General features: G+C 47.4%; 1 protein-coding gene across 1 annotated transcript in view; it reads left to right on the top strand.

The window, feature by feature from the left end:
• Nucleotides 1-24590, top strand: part of LOC136955760 (protein kinase C-binding protein NELL1-like) — a 120913-nt gene that overhangs the window by 50866 nt on the left and 45457 nt on the right. Inside the window, 1 exon segment of the mRNA XM_067249482.1 lies at nucleotides 22741-22866. Coding sequence (XP_067105583.1) covers nucleotides 22741-22866 — 126 coding nt within the window.

The raw sequence follows: 24590 nt of genomic DNA, 5'->3' as shown, positions 1-24590 counted from the left end.
GGGGCTGGAGGGGGGGGGGGCTGGAGGGGGGGGGGGTAATCAGGGGTGACGTGTGCCTGCCTGAGGAGCCGTCTCCGTGGTGATGAGAGAGAACATCTGTACATGTCTGGGTTGTGAGATAAGGCTCACCACAGCTCTGCACCCTGGGTTAGCCCAGCCACGAGGTCAGCACTAACATGGTGTGTGTGTGTGGAGGAGTGTGTGTGTATGGAGGTGTGTCTGTCTGGAGGTGTGTGTGTGTGGAGGTGTGTGTGCGTGGAGATGTGTCTGTGTGGAGGTGTGTGTGTGTGTGGAGATGTGTGTGTGAGGAGGTGTGTCTGTGTGGAGGTGTGTCTGTGTGGAGGTGTGTGTGTGTGGAGGAGTGTGTGTGTGGAGGAGTGTGTGTGTCTGGAGGTGTGTCTGTGTGGAGGTGTGCGTGTGTGGAGGTGTGTGTGTGTGGAGGAGTGTGTGTGTTTGGAGGTGTGTCTGTGTCAAGGTGTGTGTGTGTGGAAATGTGTGTTCAGTGGTGCTCTGCAGAGATGAGGGAGGCAATAGAGGCAATGTTAGAGGCAGTGTTAGAGGCAGTGTCAGTGGTGCTCTGCAGAGACGGGGGAGGCAGTGTTAGAGGCAGTGTTAGTGGTGCTCTGCAGAGACGGGGAGGCATGGTTAGAGGCAGTGTTCGAGTCAGTATTAGAGGCAGTGTTAGAGGCAGTTTTAGAGGCAGCTTTAGTGGTGCTCTGCAGAGACAGAAGAGGCAGCGTTAGAGGCAGTTTTAGAGGCAGCTTTAGTGGTGCTCTGCAGAGACAGAGGAGGCAGCGTTAGAGGCAGTTTTAGAGGCAGCTTTAGTGGTGCTCTGCAGAGACAGAAGAGGCAGCGTTAGAGGCAGTGTTAGAGGCAGTTTTACAGGCAGCTTTAGTGGTGCTCTGCAGAGACAGAGGAGGCAGTGTTAGAGGCAGTTTTAGAGGCAGCTTTAGTGGTGCTCTGCAGAGACAGAGGAGGCAGTGTTAGAGGCAGTTTTAGAGGCAGCTTTAGTGGTGCTCTGCAGAGACAGAGGAGGCAGTGTTAGAGGCAGTTTTAGAGGCAGCTTTAGTGGTGCTCTGCAGAGACAGAGGAGGCAGCGTTTCTAGAAATGTCAGCAGGTGTTTGTGCTCTGTTCAACTCTGAGACAACCTCGCGTTCTGCCTCTCCTTGTCTTGTTAGTCTCCTCTTCCTCTTTCTTCCTCTTCCTCTCTCTTCCTTTTCCTCTCTTTTCCTCTTCCTCTCTCATCCTCTTCCTCTCTCTTCCTCTTCCTCTCTCTTGCTCTTCCTTTTTCTCTCTCTTCCTCTCTATTCCTCTCTTCCTCGCTCTTCCTCTCTCTTCCTCTCTCTTCCTCTCTCTTCCTCTCTCTTCCTCTCTCTTCCTCTTCCTCTCGCTTTCTCTCTCTTCCTCTCGCTTCCTCTCTCTTCCTCTTCCTCTTCCTCTCGCTTCCTCTCTCTTCCTCTTCCTCTCTCTTCCTCTTCCTCTCTCTCTCTCTTCCTCTATCTTCCTCTTCCTCTCGCTTCCTCTTCCTCTCTCTTCTTCTTCCTCTTCCTCTCTCTTCCTCTCTTCCTCTTCCTCTCTCTTCCTCTCTTCCTCTTCCTCTCGCTTCCTCTCTCTTCCTCTTCCTCTCGCTTCCTCTCGCTTCCTCTTCCTCTCTCTTCCTCTTCCTCTCTCATCCTCTCTCTTCCTTTTACTCTCGCTTCCTCTTCCTGTGAACTTCAATGCTGGTTTTTAGTTAGTTAGTTACAGCTGCTCTGATGATGATGATGATGATGATGATGATGATAATTCTCACTGCGATAATGAGAGAGCAGGGACTGCTGCTAGATCTGTCACATCCACTTGAGCCTGCACTCTTCACCTCTCTCCCTCTCCCTCTCTCTCTCTTTCCCTCTCTCTCTCTCTCTCTTCACATGCTCTCTCTCCCTCCCTCCCTCCCTCCACCTCCTCTCTTTATCTCTCCCTCTCCCTCCACTTCTCTCCCTCCCTTCCGCCATCGGTCCATCTCTCTCTCCTCCTCCATAGTAAAGACACACCCCACTCAGCTGCTTTGTGAAACACGGTTACAGAGGTACAGAGAAGAGCATTGATGAAGAACAGGTCATTTAGCATTTACAGTGTAATAAAGCCCAGATTGATGTAGTGGTTACATGTAATGGGACATTCAACAGAGCCTGTATCATGGAAAGCAGGTCTCATCTCCACAGTCTGTCTAGAGCAGGATTGATGTGCTCTACCTGTGCCAACATCCACTATCATCCTGTACTTGTGCTGTGGGGGGCTGATTTGTGGTGTGGTCGTGGGTTCTGCTGGACAGGGAGGATCAGAGGGTTCTGCTGGACAGGGAGGACCAGAGGTTCTGCTGGACAGGGACGATCAGAGGTTCTGCTGGACAGGGAGGATCACGCCGTATCTAACCGGCGACAGTTAACCCTGCCAGAATCGTCCGTTCTGACTGGCCTTTTAACATGAGAACAAAATTGCAGCATTACATTTAGTCATTACTTTCAACCATGGCAATGCACATACACACATACATGGATGGACACACACACACATACATGGATGGACACACACATACATGATGTGGTGGATACTACAGTAAAGATGGGATTGTGCTGCCAGCGATGCTCATGCTGTTCATCCCTCTGAAGAACCTTTCACACTAGCCCCAGCCTAACCCTAGCCCCAGACTAACCCTAGCCCCAGACTAACCGTAGCCCCAGCCTAACCCTAACCCAGCCTAACCCTAGTCCCAGCCTAACGCTAGCCCCAGCCTAACCCTAGCCCCAGCCTAACCCTAGTCCCAGACTAACCCTAGTCCCAGCCTAACCCTAGTCCCAGCCTAACCCTAGTCCCAGACTAACCGTAGTCCCAGACTAGCCCTAGTCCCAGCCTAACCCTAGACCCAGACTATCTTTAGTCCCAGACTAGCTCTAGTACCAGACAAACCCAAGAGAGAGGAGCCTGGGCAATTTAAGACGATCCTCGAGCAGTTCTCCAATGCTCACTACAAGCTTTTATCTCTCCCTCTTTCTTTCCATCTCTGTCTCGCTCCTCCCTCCTCTCTCTCTCTCTCTCTCTCTCTCTCTCTCTCTCTCTGCTCTCCTGTCTCTCTGTCTCTCTCACTGCTCTCTGCTCTCTACCAGAGGAGGGAGGTAATGAAGGATTCGCTCCAGTGATGGAGGGATGTCTGAGAAGGAACTGCTGCTCCTGTCTTCCTCTGTTTGGGTCTGCTCTATCACTCCCGCTCTAATTAGGCATCTGCGTTCTGCTCATCTGCACAAAACAACACAGAACACAGAATCACAACACCCCACACACATACACACACACACACATGCATAGAGAGACAGTAAACTGAAAGAGAGAAAGAGACTGAGCGCAAATACATGTCTGCAGACAGGCAGACAGGCAGACAGGCAGACAGACAGACAGACAGGCAGGCAGGCAGACAGGCAGACAGACAGACAGGCAGACAGACAGGGGATGTCAGGTGTCTCCTGACGTCTGAGCTTCTACGAGCTGCACAACGTTTTATTCACCTTGAGAGAACTGTGTGTGTGAGAGAGAGAGAGAGAGAGAGATAGAGAGACAGAGAGAGACAGAGAGAGAGAGAGCTGAAGGAAGAGGGAATGTTTGGTAGAATAATTTTGAGCTTCACAGACCAGATTTGATTCTTGTCAAATATAAATAGAGTATCTGCTTCTCAAATGTACTTCTGGCTTTTATTACTGTTGCTGCAGATGAAATATAGATATGTCCTGATGAATATTGCAGAGTTTGGGATTCCTGGCCTGTTGTTCTGAACTGCCTGGTAAATACCTGCTAGAAAACTAAACTCCACCTCACCTCTACCTCACCTCTACGTCACCTCTATCTCACCTCTACCTCACCTCTACCTCACCTCTACCTCACTTCTATCTCACCTCTACCTCACCTCTATCTCACCTCACCTCTACCTCACCTCTACCTCACCTCTACCTCACCTCTACCTCACCTCTACCTCACCTCTACACCACTGAGGACAGTGAACACTTCCTCTTCAGCTCCTGAAATGTAATACATATATGTGTGTGTACGTGTGTGTGTGTGTACAGTATCACTGTGTGTGTTTGTGTGTACAGTATCAGTGTGTGTGTACGGTATTTACATTTATTCATTTAGCAGATGCTTTTATCCGAAGCGACTTCCGAGAGAGAGCTTTACAAAAGTGCATAGGTCACTGATCATAACAACGAGATAGCCCCAAACATTGCGAGCAGCCAAAACATGAAGCATACATTGTGAAAAACCAAACAAGTGCCAAAGGGAAGAACCACAAGAGCATGTAGTTAAACAAGTTACAATTAAACAACATGAACCTCAAAGTGCAAGAGTGTACCTGTAGAAAAAGCAAGCAACCATAATACTAGAGAGGGTACAATTTCTGGGGAAATTGTAGGGTGTGCTTGCTTGCGTCGGTTGCACAGGGGTCCGTTTTTGAATGACATTTTTACAACTGATTTCTGTATATTTTATATGAAAATGCATACTTATTATTTATAAAGATTAAATAGATTTAAAAGCATTTTTTTTTGCTGCTCATTTACAACTGAAAATACGAGTGAAGTGTAGAATGAAATAGATGTCTTCTCATTTCCCCTGCAAGAGGCAGCCTCATCGTTGAATCAAAACGAATACATTTGGCAGACCGGTGTAAAAATGGACCTAATCTCTATGACTTAAACGTCATTTTAAGTTTTTCCCTTCTCGTGATATTTTCAGGCATGTAGCCTACTCATTGCATTCATTCATTAATAAAGAACCCCCTTTGAAGATTATTCTACGACGTTACCCGGCAGTAGAAGATGGAATCGCGATTCAGACAGTCCCATCTGCTAACTGAAAATATGCCCCCCAAAACGTAAATAAGCTTGACATTTATTTAGTGGAAAATCGCTCATTCATAAAAAGCTCACTGGTAGCGATCATTGTCAGTAACAACGCAAAATGCGATATAGCCCTGTGTGGAGAAGCTGCCCCGGTAAATTGTACTACTACGGTACAGTACTAGTAGACTACTGCTGTGTTCGTCTTGGTAGCGATTGCGTTGGTTGAATTGGATTTAACGTTCCGTTGTACGGTTTAGGCTGAAATTAATTATTTTCATGAACAGATTGACAACGTTTAGGCTGTGGCAATGAAGTTCAGGTTAGTAGTTAGATAGACTTTTGATTTAAGTAAGGGGAGTGCCGAACATGTTCTGTCGCCGTTTGACTTCCTACAGCTGTGTAGATGTTTTTGTAGTGTCTCGCGTGGCTACAGCATTGCAGTGAGCAACACTGGTTTGAAACCACAGGTAATGATAATTTCACCCACAAATCGTTTACTTGTAATGTAATGTCATAATAAATCCTACAACGAAAATGTATTTGTGAGGAATGTTTATTTTAAAGATTGAAAACAGATGCATCATAGACCACTGTAGTATGTGTTGCCCGGGCAACAGAGGCTAATGTCATGATGCTAATGCTTCAGTGAAATAGTAGACTACCGTTTCCAAAAGTAGATGTGGGCCTACTTCCTTAATAATATCAGCTAATATTGTACATTACATTTCATAATTGTGTTTCACATCACAAAGTAAAATGAGTAAATAGTTATCACCCTGGCCTCTTTGCTTGTGGCGTTCCTGCAGCTTCCTTGCAGTAAAGCTATAGTTAGCCTAGCTATCCCCCAAGTTAACAGATGTGAAACGAATGTTCTGCTACAGGTAGTCACGCGTGTTTTCGTGACGTTAGTGATGTAGTGACGTTAGTAACGTCAGTGACTGTGGCTAGCAAATTAGCCACCGTTAGCTTCACTTTTCACCACAAAAACGCAATTTGTACTTAAACCATGCAACGGAACGTAAATAAAAATACAACCAACGCAATCGCTACCAAGACGAACCTTTTGACACCGCCGTTGTGTATGTAGTCCAAATATTGACTGATCCTTAGGGGGGGCGAAAATAAATAATAATAATAAATAAATATATATGTGAGAGAACAAAGGTTGTGCTCTCGCCGAAGGCTTGAGCACACCCAATAATATATAACACAGCGAGTACAAGAATTTTAAATACAGTTTTTCTCCAAATCCCAGCATAAAGACCATGTACCCCAATCTTTAAACACAATTTACAATTTTTGACACATTTCTCAGGTTCATTCACACTTCTTTGCAAAAGTCTAAACACACCTCTTACTTTACAGTTGTTTCAGATTGCTTAGACACAAAAATTTCAAATAACACACAGTTAGTGAAACCTGACACTCAAGGAGCAAAACAGAAGCGCAGACCTGCACAACTATAAGCACATTTTCATCCTCACACTATTTGCAAAATACTACACAGTGTTTTGCAAATCACTAAACACACTTTTCTACATTAGACACAGAAATGTAAGATGATGTCACTTCATTGCCTTTTTTAGACACTGCCTTGTAAAATGCCACATATGTGAACGAATGGATCAAGCACGGGCGTCAGGTGTACAAGCACTAAAGTGCTAAACTGTAAACATACCAGTCAGGTGTAAGCACTATAAAAAGGCAACAGGTCAGTGTACCTGTCCTCATCAAAAATGGAAGGCAATGTTGCAGGAAGAGGAAGAGGGAGGATGAGAGGGGGAGCCCATGGAGGAAGAGTGGTAGGGATAGGGAGAGGTAGAACTGAGGCCGTAGAAGAATAGGGCAAATTTACAGTGTCTAATGACATTCGTACATTGGTTGACCATGTTGTGAACCATGGGGCAACATTGAGAGAGAAGCTGGACAGAGAGTTTAGCCCAACCTCAGCAGATATACTGTTGCAACAGTAATTTGGAAATTTCAACAAGAGCACAGATGAAAACTAATATTCTCTACTGTCTACAGTTCAGTAACATGTAGCCTACTATATGCACTACATCAGTACTTTGTACACATTCACGGCAGTCCATGATTGAAACAATGTACTGTATTTCATTTGCTGAATACTTTCATTAGTCTCCACAAATGTATTTGCTGTGTTTACAGTATGTAGCCTACTATACAGTATTCAATTTGAATAATGTTCTGATTTTCTGCGCAAAACGCAACCTTTACGTAGACAATGTGGAGAAATACAGTAAATATTTTCAGCAGTATGCAGTACTAGTCTTGTGTGTAGTGTTTGGTCAACATATTCATGTACTTGTACGTACTCTACTGGAACAATATCTCTGACAAAATCAAGCAGGTTATATCATTAGAAAAATAATAGTTAGTGTAAAAGTGTTTAACATTTTTCACTACAGTGTGTAACTGGTTCAAACAGAGTCCAATTTTATGAACCATGTGTGTGGCATACGGTGACAGAAATTGGTTTTTATACATGATTGTATAGTTTTGAACAAAGTTTTTCATTTTGCAAAAGATTGGAGGTGTTCTGCTACTTGTGTGTCTAGTTGTGTGAATCATGTGTTGTGTTTTGACAAAGTGAGCCCTGTTTTCAAAATTGTGCTTAAGCAATTGGAAAAAACCGTAAGACACAATTATCACCATTATGTCATTCAGAAAACACTGCCATTTGATAAGTAAACCCAAAACAGCGCAATTCAAACACCCTTAACAACCAATTATCCATGTGTAAGCACTAACAAGCAAATATACTCAACAAGCAATCAGGGGTTTGGAATGAATACAAAGGTAAGCTCATCTGTACTTTGAAATCATGGACGCAAATATCAGAAGAAAAGGAAGAATTGTCCAAATGAGAGGAAGTGGACAAGGGAGAGGAAGAGGAAGAAGAAGAACAATCTCAAATGAGATCCATGCCACACTATGACAGAAATCCCTATGACAGAACAACCTTCTCCAAGCCATGGAAGAAGCTTGTGGGGACATTGCTCTTGAGTCTTGTCATGGATGGCTCAGGCATTCAGGGGTATTTTCCCTGCTGTTTGGCTAGAGAAAACATTGGCTTTGATGTTGAGGAAAATCTTTGGCCTGACCCTGGTCAGAGATAGGATGCTGACCCACAATGAACAGTACTGTACTCAAGCTCTGTTACCCAGGTAAAAACTATTTGTTTATTTCCTTGTTTTCTTAGCCTTTGTTCCCCAAATTACAATTTACAGCAATACATTTGTGTTGTTGACTAACAGTACTACTATTTGTATACTGTGACCACTACAGTAACAAGAGCTCAAAATGCAATTGCTGTATAATAGAAAATAAACAGCCTGTAAGAAGGACAATGCAGTAATTGTGAGTTTTATGATTTACATCATGTCAAACTCATGAGGTGGAACATATCTAGAATTCAGGGACACGTTATAGTCAATGGTTCTTGAAAACCTTTTTATAATAGTGTTTTCAATTCCTCCCAGCAGTGTCTAAAGGGTATTCAGAAGGTTGAATTTATTTGAGGGCTTTGTGTGTATTTTGAATGCAAAGTTAGGTTTATACGACAGATAATATGGTTTTGACTACAGTGTTTGATTTTGGGTCAAAAGTCAAGGGTTTGGCCAAAACAGTGTAAGTATGAAGATGTGTGTTTAGAGTTTGGAGAAAACACAGTACACATTCAAGAAATGTGTCTTAGCAATTGAGAAAAACTGTAAGTTACAACTAACCTCCCTCAATAAGAGTCATTTGTGATCCTGGAGGAACTAAGGGCCAGCAAATCATTCCTAAGTACCGTTGTACTCCCGTTATCAGTGTGTGTGTGTGTGTGTGTGTGTATGGTATCAGTGTGTGTGTGTGTACGGTATAGGTGTATGTAGCGTCTTAACACCAGTCTGTGCCTTAGACACCCAGAGTCCAACATCATGCAACATGATGACTTAATGATGAGTTAATAAGTAAAAGTCAAGAAGAAGAGAACAGGAAGAGAACAGGAAGAGAACAGGAAGAGAACAGGAAGAGAACAGGAAGAGAACAGGAAGAGAACAGGAAGATGAATGTCAACTTGCCGTCACCTTGGGGAGGTGACGACTCGCCTGTAAACAAACGCGAGTGAACGGTGGAGCTGAGGCTTTTCTGGTTAAAAAGCACTTTAGCGTTTACATTTCTCAACCGATTCCATTGAGTCGTTTATATATTCAAGGGTTTATGAACTACGTGGATTACCAAGTAACATGGAGACCAAAAAAAGTTTGGTCTCCATGTTACTTAGAATCTCGATAGTTAGGTTATAATCGCCATAGACATAGTATATACTATAAATTGAGCGTCTAGCAGCGATTATCAGACATACATTTATATGTCTGATAATCGCTGAAAATGATCACCTACCCAAGATGGCGGAGAGTTGACACGTGAGCCAAAGGCCAATGGGGCGTCTATGTATATATGTCTATGGTTACAGTAAGCAACAGTCCTGTCCACCTTCCTGGAACGGAATCTTAATCCTTGTTGATGCTCCTCTATCCTACATGTCTTAAAACCAACATCAACACACCTGTTTGTTTCTGTACCGTTATAGTAGTATGGGATTCGACTTGAGTGTTGTTTAGAAAAGACTACATGAATCATGGACACACGGGCTATACACAGGCTATACACAGGCTGTACACAGGCTATACACATGCTTTACTTTGTTCCAGAAGTTTCCTCTAATCTGCAGTGTGTTATTGTGTGTGTGTATTTGTTGGTGAGCACTTGTGTGTGTTTGTCTCTCAGCAAGCCTATCTCACACTGCCAATCAGCCAGAACACACATGCACACACATACTCAAACACAAACACACACGCATGTACACACACTCACACACACACACATCCCTGGGCTTCTCCTCCTGTGTGTGTGTGTGTGTGTGTGTGTCAGCAGCTCCTCTCCTCTGACCACTGAGCTGAGACCACTGCTGTCATCATCAACTGTGTGTCTGGTTAATATAGGAACACACATACACACACACACACACACACACACACAAAAACACACTCAGCTTTGTGTCTGAGTAAGATAGGAACACACATACACACACACACACACAAACACACACTCAGCTGTGTGTCTGGTTAGGATAGGAACACACACACACACATATACACTCACACAAACACTCAGCTACAGCATTACTTTACACAGTTGTAACCACAGCACAGTACAGCACAGTACAGCATAGTACAGCATAGTACAGCACAGCATAGTACAGCACAGTACAGCACAGTACAGCACAGTACAGCACAGTACAGCACATTTACATTTACATTTAGTCATTTAGCAGACGCTCTTATCCAGAGCGACTTACAGTAAGTACAGGGACATTCCCCCGAGGCAAGTAGGGTGAAGTGCCTTGCCCAAGGACACAACATCAGTTGGCATGACCGGGAATCGAACTGGCAACCTTCGGATTACTAGCCCGATTCCCTCACCGCTCAGCCACCTGACTCCCCAGCACAGTACAGCATAGTACAGCACAGCATAGTACAGCACAGTACAGCACAGTACAGCATAGTACAGCACAGCATAGTACAGCACAGTACAGCACAGTACAGCATAGTACAGCACAGCATAGTACAGCATAGTACAGCACAGCACAGTACAGCACAGTACAGGTCACCAGTCCTGTTTCACCCAGCATCTCCGTCTGTGGTGTTCTGAGATCTGTGGAAGTGTGTGGAAGGCTCCTGCCTGTCTGTCTGCCCCTCTGTCTGTCTGTCTGTCTGCCTGCCTGCCTGCCTGCCTGCCTGCCTGCCTGCCTGCCTGCCTGCCTGCCTGTCTGTCTGTCTGCCCCTCTGTCTGCCTGTCTGCCCCTCTGTCTGTCTGTCTGCCTGTCTGTCTGCCCCTCTGTCTGTCTGTCTGTCTGCCTGTCTGTCTGCCCCTCTGTCTGTCTGTCTGCCTGTCTGTCTGCCCCTCTGTCTGTCTGTCTGCCTATCTGCCTGCCTGCCTGCCTGCCTGCCTGTCTGTCTGTCTGTCTGTCTGTCTGTCTGTCTGTCTGCCTATCTGCCTGTCTGTCTGTCTGTCTGTCATGTGGAGTTAAGGTCTCAGGTTCCTTTCATGCTGTCGTCCACTCTAAAGGGAAATCTGTGTCTATATGCATCTGTCTCTCTGGGTCTCTTGCTCTCTCTCGCTCTCTCTCTTTCTCTCTCTTCTCTCTCTCTCCTCGTCTCTCTCTCTCTGTCGCTCTCTCTTTCCTCTCTTTCTCTTTTTGTTTCTCTTTCTAAATCTTTTTTTCTGTCTCTCCCTTTTGCAGCATATTCATGTACCCCCCCCCCCCCACACACACACACACACACACACACATGCTGATGTTTGGGAAATGGGTTTTGCCAACAATGACAAATGAATGGTGGGCTGCACAGGCTAAATGAGGTAATTTTTATGATGAAATAGAGCGATAAAAACGCAGTGGACAGATCTCTCTCTCTCCCCTCTCTCTCTCTCCCCTCTCTCCCCCCCCCCCTCTCTCTCTCTCTCTCTCTCTCTCTCTCTCTCTCTCACCTCTCTCTCTCTCACCTCTCCCCCCCCCCCCTCTCTCTCTCTCTCTCTCACCTCTCTCTCTCTCACCTCTCTCTCTCACCTCTCTCTCTCTCACCTCTCTCTCTCTCTCTTTCTCTCTCACACACACACACACACACACACACATGATCTTGTCCTCAGTGTAGTTGCTGCTGCTGAGAAGCTGCTCTGCTCCTGAAACTGAAACTGCTCACTCAGAGGAGGAGAGAATAGATCCTAGACCGGAGCACACCATTTAGAATCTCGCGAACCAAGGCGCCCATAATATGATTTTAAAATTTCAGCAGCAGAAAGTTAATCTAATAGATAATGACTCTGTAATTACAGGAGCATTCCTCTCCTGCTTAATCACAGTGTCTCTATGAATGTGATCTTGGAGAGTTTATCTTCTGTTCCCCTCTCCCCCCCCTCCCCCTCCCCCTCTCCCCCTCCCCCTCCCGCTCTCGCTCTCCCCCTCCCCCCCTCTCCCCCTCCGCCTCCCCCTCTCCCCCTCCCCCTCCCCCCCTCTCCCCCTCCGCCTCCCCCTCTCCCCCTCCCCCTCTCTCCCTCCTCCCAGTGTTCTACATCTCTCTCAGTAGAGGAAATGTCGTCCTCCTCATCAATCTCTGTCTGTTCCCCTGAGCTCTGTGTCCTTGCACCAGGGCAGGGGGTCACATACACACACACCGGTCCTCTCTCTCTCACACACACACCGGTTCTCTCTCTCTCACACACACACCGGTTTCTCTCTCTCTCACACACACACCGGTCCTCTCTCTCTCACACACACAACCGGTTCTCTCTCTCTCACACACACACGTGGGAGGGAGGGAGGGAGTGTGGCAGGGAGGGAGCGTGGGAGGGAGAGGGGAGGAGGGAGCGTGGGAGGGAGGGAGTGTGGGAGGGAGAGGGGAGGAGGGAGCGTGGGAGGGAGGGAGAGGGGAGGGGAGGAGGGGAGCGTGGGAGGAGCGTGGGAGGGAGGGAGCGTGGGAGGGAGGGAGCGTGGGAGGGAGGGAGCGTGGGAGGAGCGTGGGAGGGAGGGGAGCGTGGGAGGGAGGGGAGCGTGGGAGGGAGAGGGGAGGGAGTGTGGGAGGGAGAGGGGAGGGAGGGAGCGTGGGAGGGAGGCATGGGGAGGGGAGGAGGGAGCGTGGGGAGGGAGGGAGAGGGGGAGCGTGGGAGGGAGGGGAGCGTGGGAGGGAAGGAGGGAGGGGAGGAGGGGAGGAGGGAGCGTTGGAGAGGGAGGGAGAGAGGGAGCGTGCGAGGGGAGGGAGGGAGAGTGGGGAGGGAGGGGAGTGTGGGAGGGAGGGAGGGGAGGGAGAGGGGAGGGGAGGGAGGGAGCGTTGGGAGGGAGCGTGGGGAGGGAGGGAGGGGAGAGGGGAGGGGAGGAGGGAGTGTGGGAGGGAGGGGGAAGAGGGGGAGGGGAGAGGGGGGAGGGGGAGGGAGGAGGGAGCGTGGGGGAGGGATCGAGGGAGGGAGAGGGGAGGGTGGAGGGGGGAGAGGAGGCAGGGAGGGAGAGGGAGAGGGAGGGAGGGAGGGAGGGAGAGGGGAGAGTGTGGGAGGGAGCGTGGGAGGGAGGCATGTTTGCTGTGATCAGTGTTTAGGGTGCTGTGATTGTCTCTGGTAGCTGACAACATCCTGTGCACAGGAACAAGTGTGTGTGTGTACCTAAGTGTGTGTACCTGAATGTATATGTGTTCCAGTGTGTAAGAGTGTTTGTGTGTATACCTGAGTGTATAAGAGGGTGTGTGTGTATACCTGAGTGTGTAAGAGGGTGTGTGTGTATACCTGAGTGTGTAAGAGGGTGTGTTGAGGACTGGATCACTCAGTGAGGATTTATTGAACATCATGTTGAGTTAAACATCTCTAAGTGCTGTCAGGTCTGTTCCTGTTTTAGACATGTGTGTGTATATGTATATATATATATGGCTGTGTATTTATAGTTGTGTATTTATAGAGTTATTGATCGCTGGTTTCCAGTTCCAGCCGCTGTTCAAGCTGACAGTATGAAGTGCTGGACCTTGTATTTGGAACAAAAAGAGATATTTCTTAGATCAGTGGTGAGATGTTTGTACATCTATGTGTGTGTGTAGATGTGTATGTGTGTGTGTAGGTGTGTGTGTGTGCATGTAGGTTTGAGTGTGTAGGTGTGTGTGTGTAGGTGTGTGTGTAGGTGTGAGTGTGTGTGTAGGTGTGTGTGTAGGGGTGTGTGTATGTGTGCATGTAGGTGTGAGTGTGTGTGTAGGTGTGTGTGTGTGTGTGTGTAGGTGTGTGTGTAGGTGTGTGTGTAGGTGTGAGTGTGTGTGTATGTGTGTGTGTAGGTGTGTGTGTGTAGGTGTGTGTGTAGGTGTGAGTGTGTGTGTAGGTGTGTGTGTAGGTGTGAGTGTGTGTGTAGGTGTGTGTGTAGGTGTAAGTGTGTGTGTAGGTGTGGTGTGTGTGGTGTGTGTGTGTAGGTGTGTGTGTGTAGGTGTGTGTGTGTGTGTGTGTGTGTGTGTGTGTGTGTGTGTAGGTGTGTGTGTAGGTGTGAGTGTGTGTGTAGGTGTGTGTGTAGGTGTAAGTGTGTGTGTAGGTGTGAGTGTGTGTGTATGTGTGTGTGTGTGAGTGTGTGTGTAGGGGTGTGTGTATGTGTGTGTGTAGGTGTGTGTGTGTAGGTGTGTGTGTAGGTGTGTGTGTGTGTGTGTGTGTGTAGGTGTGTGTGTGTGTGTAGGTGTGTGTGTAGGTGTGTGTGTGTAGGTGTGTGTGTAGGTGTGTGTGTAGGTGTGTGTGTATGTGTGTGTGTAGGTGTGTGTGTGTGTGTGTGTGTGTGTGTGTGTGTGTGTGTGTGTGTGTGTGTGTGTGTGTGTGTGTGTAGGTGTGTGTGTAGGTGTGTGTGTATGTGTGTGTGTAGGTGTGTGTGTAGGTGTGTGTGTGTGTGTGTAGGTGTGTGTGTGTGTGTGTGTGTGTGTGTGTGTGTGTGTGTGTGTGTGTGTGCAGTGAGGAGGTGACCTCCTGGTGTGTCTCGTCTCAGGGGCGTGTTAATGAGGGGGACTGGTTTGAGCGTGACACCTGTCCCCCTGAAACACCCTCCCTACACCGCAAGGCAGAGATTCACACACACTCCATCTACTCTGTGTGCTAGTGTGGTGTGTGTGGCTAGTGTGTGTGTGTGCTAGTGTGTGTGTGCTAGTGTGTGTGTGCTAGTGTGTGTGTGTGTGTGTGTGTCTGTACTGTATGTATACACACAGGCAGTCATTGTCAAAATCTGCCTCAACAAGTTCTCCCTCAAATAACAGTAAATCTAACAGAGCAGTCTTATCTCAATGTGATAAATATTTATTCAGCTATCAATTCCATCACCAAGCCAGTCTGTGTTCTCTGGAGTCAGGTGTTGCTGTGACTCCTGCCCTCAGCGCTTTCCTCTGTTTAGACGCCTCAGACTGCAGTCTGCAGCAGGCCTCACCTGAGCAGCCTGCTGTGTTGCAGCACGCCTCACCTGAGCAGCCTGCTGTGTTGCAGCACGCCTCACCTGAGCAGCCTGCTGTGTTGCAGCAGGTCTCACCTGAGCAGCCTGCTGTGTTGCAGCACGCCTCACCTGAGCAGCCTGCTGTGTTGTTGCAGCACGCCTCACCTGAGCAGCCTGCTGTGTTGCAGCACGCCTCACCTGAGCAGTGGAAGCAACGTCCTTGTTCACCAAACTGGTACATATATTTATATATGTCTGTGTGTGTGTATATTTATATATGTGCGAGTCTTTTTATGTGTGCATCTCAACTACATTTTACATTACATTTACATTTAGTCATTAGCAGACGCTCTTATCCAGAGCGACTTACAATAAGTACAGAGACATTCCCCCAAGGCAAGTAGGGTGAAGCGCCTTTCCCAAGGACACAACGTAATTTTGCACGGCCGGGAATCGAACCAGCAACCTTCTGATTACTAGCCCGCTTCCCAAACCGCTCAGCCACCTGACTCCCACAACTACCAGACACAGTGTAAAGTAACATCTCAGCTACCAGACACAGTGTAAAGTAACATCTCAGCTACCAGACACAGTGTAAAGTAACATCTCAGCTACCAGACACAGTGTAAAGTAACATCACTGCTACCAGACACAGTGTAAAGTAACATCTCAGTACCAGACACAGTGTAAAGTAACATCTCAGTTACCAGACACAGTGTAAAGTAACCACATCTCAGCTACCAGACACAGTGTAAAGTAACATCTCAGCTACCAGACACAGTGTAAAGTAACATCTCAGCTACCAGACACAGTGTAAAGTAACATCTCAGCTACCAGACACCAGTGTAAAGTAACATCTCAGCTACCAGACACAGTGTAAAGTAACATCTCAGCTACCAGACACAGTGTAAAGTAACATCTCAGCTACCAGACACAGTGTAAAGTAACATCTCAGCTACCAGACACAGTGTAAAGTAACATCACTGCTACCAGACACAGTGTAAAGTAACATCTCAGTTACCAGACACAGTGTAAAGTAACCACATCTCAGCTACCAGACACAGTGTAAAGTAACATCTCAGCTACCAGACACAGTGTAAAGTAACATCTCAGCTACCAGACACAGTGTAAAGTAACATCTCAGCTTCAGCTACCAGACACAGTGGTAAAGTAACATCTCAGCTACCAGACACAGTGTAAAGTAACATCTCAGCTACCAGACACAGTGTAAAGTAACATCACTGCTACCAGACACAGTGTAAAGTAACATCACTGCTACCAGACACAGTGTAAAGTAACATCACTGCTACCAGACACAGTGTAAAGTAACATCACTGCTACCAGACACAGTGTAAAGTAACATCACTGCTACCAGACACAGTGTAAAGTAACATCACTGCTACCAGACACAGTGTAAAGTAACATCACTGCTACCAGACACAGTGTAAAGTAACATCTCAGCTACCAGACACAGTGTAAAGTAACATCTCAGCTACCAGACACAGTGTAAAGTAACATCTCAGCTACCAGACACAGTGTAAAGTAACATCTCAGCTACCAGACACAGTGTAAAGTAACATCTCAGCTACCAGACACAGTGTAAAGTAACATCTCAGCTACCAGACACAGTGTAAAGTAACATCTCAGCTACCAGACACAGTGTAAAGTAACATCTCAGCTACCAGACACAGTGTAAGTAACATCTCAGTTACCAGACACAGTGTAAAGTAACCACATCTCAGCTACCAGACACAGTGTAAAGTAACCACATCTCAGCTACCAGACACAGTGTAAAGTAACCACATCTCAGCTACCAGACACAGTGTAAAATAACATCTCAGCTACCAGACACAGTGTAAAGTAACATCTCAGCTACCAGACACAGTGTAAAGTAACATCTCAGCTACCAGACACAGTGTAAAGTAACATCTCAGCTACCAGACACAGTGTAAAGTAACATCTCAGCTACCAGACACAGTGTAAAGTAACATCACTGCTACCCAGACACAGTGTAAAGTAACATCTCAGTTACCAGACACAGTGTAAAGTAACCACATCTCAGCTACCAGACACAGTGTAAAGTAACATCTCAGCTACCAGACACAGTGTAAAGTAACATCTCAGCTACCAGACACAGTGTAAAGTAACATCTCAGCTACCAGACACAGTGTAAAGTAACATCTCAGCTACCAGACACAGTGTAAAGTAACATCTCAGCTACCAGACACAGTGTAAAGTAACATCACTGCTACCAGACACAGTGTAAAGTAACATCACTGCTACCAGACACAGTGTAAAGTAACATCACTGCTACCAGACACAGTGTAAAGTAACATCACTGCTACCAGACACAGTGTAAAGTAACATCACTGCTACCAGACACAGTGTAAAGTAACATCACTGCTACCAGACACAGTGTAAAGTAACATCACTGCTACCAGACACAGTGTAAAGTAACATCTCAGCTACCAGACACAGTGTAAAGTAACATCTCAGCTACCAGACACAGTGTAAAGTAACATCTCAGCTACCAGACACAGTGTAAAGTAACATCTCAGCTACCAGACACAGTGTAAAGTAACATCTCAGCTACCAGACACAGTGTAAAGTAACATCTCAGCTACCAGACACAGTGTAAAGTAACATCTCAGCTACCAGACACAGTGTAAAGTAACATCTCAGCTACCAGACACAGTGTAAAGTAACATCTCAGTTACCAGACACAGTGTAAAGTAACCACATCTCAGCTACCAGACACAGTGTAAAGTAACCACATCTCAGCTACCAGACACAGTGTAAAGTAACCACATCTCAGCTACCAGACACAGTGTAAATAACATCTCAGCTACCAGACACAGTGTAAAGTAACATCTCAGCTACCAGACACAGTGTAAAGTAACATCTCAGCTACAGACACAGTGTAAAGTAACATCTCAGCTACCAGACACAGTGTAAAGTAACATCTCAGTTACCAGACACAGTGTAAAGTAACCACATCTCAGCTACCAGACACAGTGTAAAGTAACATCTCAGCTACCAGACACAGTGTAAAGTAACATCTCAGCTACCAGACACATTGTAAAGTAACATCTCAGTACCAGACACAGTGTAAAGTAACCACATCTCAGCTACCAGACACAGTGTAAAGTAACATCTCAGCTACCAGACACAGTGTAAAGTAACATCTCAGCTACCAGACACAGTGTAAAGTAACATCTCAGCTACCAGGCACAGTGTAAAGTAATCACATCTCAGTTACCAGACACAGTGTAAAGTAACCACATCTCAGCTACCAGACACAGTGTAAAGTAACATCTCAGCTACCAGACACAGTGTAAAGTAACATCTCAGCTACCAGACACATTGTAAAGTAACATCTCAGCTACCAGGCACAGTGTAAAGTAATCACATCTCAGCTACCAGACATGGTGTAAAGTAACCACATCTCAGTTACCAGACACAGTGTAAAGTAACCACATCTCAGCTACCAGACACAGTGTAAAGTAACATCTCAGCTACCAGACACAGTGTAAAGTAACATCTCAGCTACCAGACACAGTGTAAAGTAACATCTCAGCTACCAGACACAGTGTAAAGTAACCACATCTCAGCTACCAGACACAGTGTAAAGTAACATCTCAGCTACCAGACAGTGTAAAGTAACATCTCATATTTATTTTTCCTTGTGTGACACAACTTGTCACACAAGAGGAAAAATAAAATATATATAAAATATTATATATTCTGCAGCGTTTTTTCTTTTACAGAACACTCAGACACAAAGTACAACATACACAGGTGCACACATACATACACACACACACACACACACACACACACACACACACACACACTCTCATGCACTGACAAACACACTGCACTTAACAGCAACTTATCAGTAACACATACACTCATACACACACTCATACACGCATACACACACACTCAGACAGACACACACACACAAACAACCATCAGTGTGTGGATGTGGTCATGACTTGAGACACCTCGCCCAGGCTCCTCCCTCCTCCCAGGCTCCTCCCTCCTCCCAGGCTCCTCCCTCCGCCCAGGCTCCTCCCTCTGGTGTTCCTGTCTCTGCAGACGAAGAGGAGGACGCCAGCTTTGTGTTCCTGTGACAGACAAGGACAGCATGCCTCTCTCTCTCTTCCTGTCCTCCTCTCTCTGTTCCTCCTCTCTCTGTTCCTCCTCTCTCTGTTCCTCCTCTCCTCTCTCTGTTCCTCCTCTCTCTCTTCCTCTCCTCTCTCTGTTCCTCCTCTCTCTCTCTTCCTCTCCTCTCTCTGTTCCTCCTCTCTCTCTCTTCCTCTCCTCCTCTCTCTGTTCCTACTCTCTGTTCCTCCTCTCTCTGTTCCTCCTCTCCCCTCTCTCCTCTCTGTCAGTCATTACATTCCACAGAAGCAGAGAGCAGCAAGAGACTGAAATCAGACTTAATGAGACCGTCCCCCATAAAGTTACTTTCACATTTGTCTTCAGCTCTTCATCTGCTTGTGGTGAACATGTCCTAGTTCTGTCTGTTTAGGAGGAGAAAGGAGAGGAGGGGGAGGAGAGGACTAATTATCTGTGTTGGTTCTCTGTTCCTCTTGCTGAGAGAGTGAAGACAGCATTGTATGTCATGTGTGTTGTGAGCTAGCTGATCGTGCTGATCCTGTTGGTGAAGCCGTTGCCAACAGGTGAGGGGGTGAGAGGGTGAAGGGATGAGAGGGTGAGGGATGCAGTGATTGGTTTGTGGTGTTGAGGGAGACATCATGTGACTGCACCGTGTCGGAGAGAAGAAATCTCTCTCTCTTATTCTCTCTCTTCTTCTCTCTCTCTCTATCTCTCTCTTTCCCTCTTTTAAACAGTCCCATCACCACCACCCCTCCTTCCTCTCTCTCCTCTCTTTCCTCTCCTATTTCTTCTTTCTCTAATAGGTTTTACGCTCCAGTCTTCAATCTCCAACTTGGAATTTCAGCCGGGGGGGATTGGAATGAAAAATGCTCCTCTGGAAGAAGTGATCACCCTGGCCTTGTCTCTCTCACGCTCTCCCAGTGTGTGTGTGTGAGTCTGTGTGGGTGTGTGTGTGTGTGTATGTGTGTGTGTGTGTGTGTGTGTGTGAGTGAGTGTGTGTGTGTGCCAATATAAAGGTCTGTGCTTGTGGGATTCATTAGATCCCTGACTCTGTTTACTCAAGACAACAATGATGCTGTCTGATGAAGAAGCATTTAATTAACGCACACATACAGACACGTACACACTCAAACACGCAGAGCCAAGACAGTCTTATTTTTAGCTGTTGATTTCTCCAGTTGTGACCTACATCTCTACACATGTAGAAGAGAACAGGTGGAAAGAGAGGGGGATGGGAGAGGGTGGAGGGAAATAGAGAGAGAGAGAGAGAGGACAAAAATGTATTCATGGTGTGAAATGACAGTTCTCTGTCACTATGTCTCAACATTCTACAGCACACACACATACACACACCGGGGGGGTGGGGCCGAGCAGAGAGAGATACGGGGCTCAGTCTTTCTGACAGGTGATGTCGCTCCTGTTAAACCTCCCAATGCATGATTGAATTATTCAATCTGTTAACCCCTCCTCACCCTGCTGTGCCTGTCTAGAGGTTAGGAGGGGGGAGGAGGGGTGGGGGGGTGGAGGGAGGGAGTAGGGGTAGGGGGTGGAGGGAGGGAGGGAGGGAGTAGGGGTAGGGGGTGGAGGGAGGGGAGGAGGGGTGGGGGGTGGAGGGAGGGAGGAGGGGTAGGGGGTGGAAGGAGGGGTGGAGGGACGAGGGGTGGGAGGGAGGAGGGGTGGGGGGGTGGAGGGAGGAGAGGAGGGGTGGAGGGAGGAGGGATGGGGGGGTGGAGGGAGGAGGGGTGGGGGGGGTGGAGGGAGGAGAGGAGGGATAGATGCCATAAACAGGGAGGATATTCATGCAGCTCGATATGTAGATGTACTCCTCACTACATCCCTAGAGACTAGAATTAACCACCACATGTTAGAATGGTACTGTTGCCTCAGGAAACCTCCCAAGTGCTCATATACCGACGCACACACACACACACGCACACACACACACACACTTACCAGCACACAAGCCTTCCACACCCTTCCTTTGTTTGGTCTCATAGCTAGTCAGCCAGATCCTCCAGCCTTAACTGCATCTTATCATGCTCGGAAAGAGGACGTTCCCGCTACCTAAGAGCAGGCAGAATAGGTGGGAGTCTGGCTGCAATCCATCATGATATTACCTGAATATTATCTGGGTGTCAGAGTCTCTCTGGGGCATAGTATGTGGATTTATCTCTCATCACCTCTCTCTCTTCCTCTCTCTTTCCTCTCTCTCCTCTCCCCTCCGCTCCCCTCCCCTCCTCTCCCCTCTTCTCCTCTCCCCTCCCCTCCTCTCCTCTCTTCTCCTCTCCCCTCCTCTCTTCTCCTCTCTTCTCCTCTCCTCTCTTCTCCTCTCCCCTCCTCTCCTGTGTCCTGTGCACCAGTGTTCTGGTCTAAGTGCAGAGCTGCAGGTCCCAGGAGGTCTGGTTCTGAAAGGAGGCCATGTTCTCTGTGGAGGATTCTCTCACACGTCACATGGCATTCAGGCCACATCCCCTCTCTCTCTCTCTCTCTCTCTCTCTCTCTCTCTCTCTCTCTCTCTCTCTCTCTCTCTCTCTCTCTCTCTCTCACACTCTCTCTCACTCTATCTCTCTCTCACTCTCTCTCTCTCTCTCTCACACACACACACACCCACACTCTCTCTCTCTCACACACACTCTCTCTCTCCCTCTCTCTCTCTCTGTCCCCATCCCTCTCATCTCTCACTCTCACTAATTTCTCCTCCCCTCCCTCCAGAATCTCTGTCCATCTCCAGTAATTCTGACTGCACAGCTGACAGGGTTTGTGTGTGTATGTATGTGTATGTATGTACGTCATATGTGTGTGTGTATGTGTGGTTTGTTTAACTACCCTATACAAGTATAGTGAAACATGGAAACATTGACTTTGTGGGGCCCTTTTGCTGGGACCCACAGTACACAGTCACTCACTCTCTCTCACACACACACACACACACACACACACACACACACACACACACACACACACACTCACACATGCATGCTTGAGTCTAATAAATGGTTAAACACATGAACTACTGGGACTGGCTTCTGTAGACAGGATCTCCAACACAGAACGACATTTGACATTTTATTACGTAATTTAAAATCTCAGCTACCAGGCACAGCGCAACAATCAAAAATTATCTGAACTAGTGCAAGCATAACTGTCAGAGCAGAACTTCCATTGCAGGTCCTTCCAGGATAACCTCCCAGGTTCTCCCAGGTTCCTCCAGGTTCTCCCAGGTTCCTCCTTGTGTGTCAGTATGGTAAAACCACTCAACAGTACAGCAGAACTGATCAGCTCTTGTTAGTCAACAGTTTGTTGGTGATGATCAGCTGCTCCCCCCGCTCCCCAGCCCCCCCGCTCCCCAGCCCCCCCGCTCCCCAGCCCCTCCGCTCCCCAGCCCCCCCGCTCCTCCAGCTCCCCCGCCAGCACAGACAGGCAAGAGCCAACACTGTTAAGTGCCAAGAGTAATTGGCACTTAACGACCGTCGTGGTGTAATTTTTTCTACGTCTGCATCAAGTGTTACAATTTCATCTTTGTGGAGAATTGTTTGAATCACAGAGGATGTTTGAATCATGGGGGATGTTTGAAGTTTCAAATTGAATTGCTGCTCAGACATGATCCCCTCGGCTCTCTCACACTGCTGTCATTTATTTTTGCGACGCCTTGTCACGTGTGTATGTGTACTTGTGAGTGTATGTGTCCATCCACACACTCCTCTCCTGACCTATGTGTATGTGTGTGTGTGTGTGTGTGTGTCCAGACATCGACGAGTGTTCCAGCCAGCTGCAGTACTGCCAGACCAACACAGTGTGTGTCAACCTGCCAGGCAGCCATCGCTGTGACTGCCTACCTGGCTTCATCAGGGTGGACGACTTCTCCTGCTCAGGTGAGATACTCACACACACGCTCACATACACACACACTCATACACACACACTCACACACACACACTCATACACACACACTCATACACACACACTCATACACACACACTCATACACACACACACACACTCTTACACAAACACTCATACACACACACTCACACACACACACTCACACACACACACGCTCACACACACACACACACACTCATACACACACACTCACACACACGCTCACACACACACACACTCATACACACATACTCACACACACGCTCACACACACACACACTCATACACACACACACTCACACACACGCTCACACACACACACACTCATACACACACACTCATACACACACACTCATACTCACACACACACTCACATACACACACACTCACACACACACACTGATACACACACACACTCATACACACACACTCACACACACGCTCACATACACACACACTCATACACACACACTCACACACACACACACACACACACACTCATACACACACACACTCACACACACGCTCACACACACACACACTCACACACACACACTCATACACACACACTGATACACACACACACTCATACACACACATATACAGTACACACACACACACAAGGCCACAATCATGATAACGAATGTAGTCAGGTTTCCTAGCAACGTAGTATTAATAAACACATAAATATCTACAGTAGAAAAATCTACTTTGCTCTCTGCTGATGTTTATAGATAGATATGTTTGATTTGTAATATTGTCTTTGTTATCTTCAGACAAGTGAGATCAGAGACAGTAATGCATTGTGTGGAATTACAAGTCTCGCTCGTTTAATCAGATTATAAATAATAATCTGCCTCTTTCTCTACCTCCATCCAGCCTCTGTTGTTCTTTAAATAGCTCGCAGATTGTGGAGAACAGACAGTCAGGCCAGATATTCACACACCAACACAACTGCTGATTGTATTGATTTCTCTGATTGGCTAAATTACTCGTACATAATTCTAGAATCATCCGTCCTAATACAGCGCCGTGTCCTGTGTTATTCAGCCAATCAGAGGTGATTTTACTGGACAAGTCATTCTGCCAACCAGGTGGCCTGGCTCAGAGCTGAGGGATTCTGGGGAGGTTTGAGGAGGGGTGAGGAAGGGTGAGGAAGGGTGAGGAGGGGTGAGGAAGGGTGAGGAGAGGTGAGGAAGGGTGAGGAGAGGTGAGGAGGGGTGAGGCAGGGTGACGAGGGGTGAGGAAGGGTGACGAGAGGTGAGGAGGGGTGAGGAGGGTTGAGGAAGGGTGAGGAGGGATGAGGGGGGGTGAGGAGGGATGAGGAGGGGTGAGGAAGGGTGAGGGGGGGTGAGGAGGGGTGAGGAAGGGTGAGGAAGGGTGAGGGGGGGTGAAGAAGGGTGAGGAGGGATGAGGAGGGGTGAGGAGGAGTGAGGAAGGGTGAGGAGGGGTGAGGAAGGGTGAGCAGGGGTGAGGAAGGGTGAGGAAGGGTGAGGAGAGGTGAGGAGGGGTGAGGGGGCAGAGGAGGGGTGAGGAAGGGTGCGGGGGGTGAGGAGGGATGAGGAAGGGTGAGGGGGGATGAGGAGGGGTGAGGAAGGGAGAGGAGGGGTGAGGGGGCAGAGGAGGGGTGAGGAAAGGTGAGGAGGGATGAGGAAGGGTGAGGGGGGATGAGGAGGGGTGAGGAAGGGTGATGAGGGGTGAGGAAGGGTGAGGAG

Source organism: Osmerus mordax, chromosome 13 (assembly GCF_038355195.1).
Source record: "Osmerus mordax isolate fOsmMor3 chromosome 13, fOsmMor3.pri, whole genome shotgun sequence".
Lineage (NCBI taxonomy): Eukaryota > Metazoa > Chordata > Actinopteri > Osmeriformes > Osmeridae > Osmerus > Osmerus mordax.
Note: the sequence above shows the minus strand (reverse complement) of the source record. Positions and strands in the feature narration are given on the sequence as shown.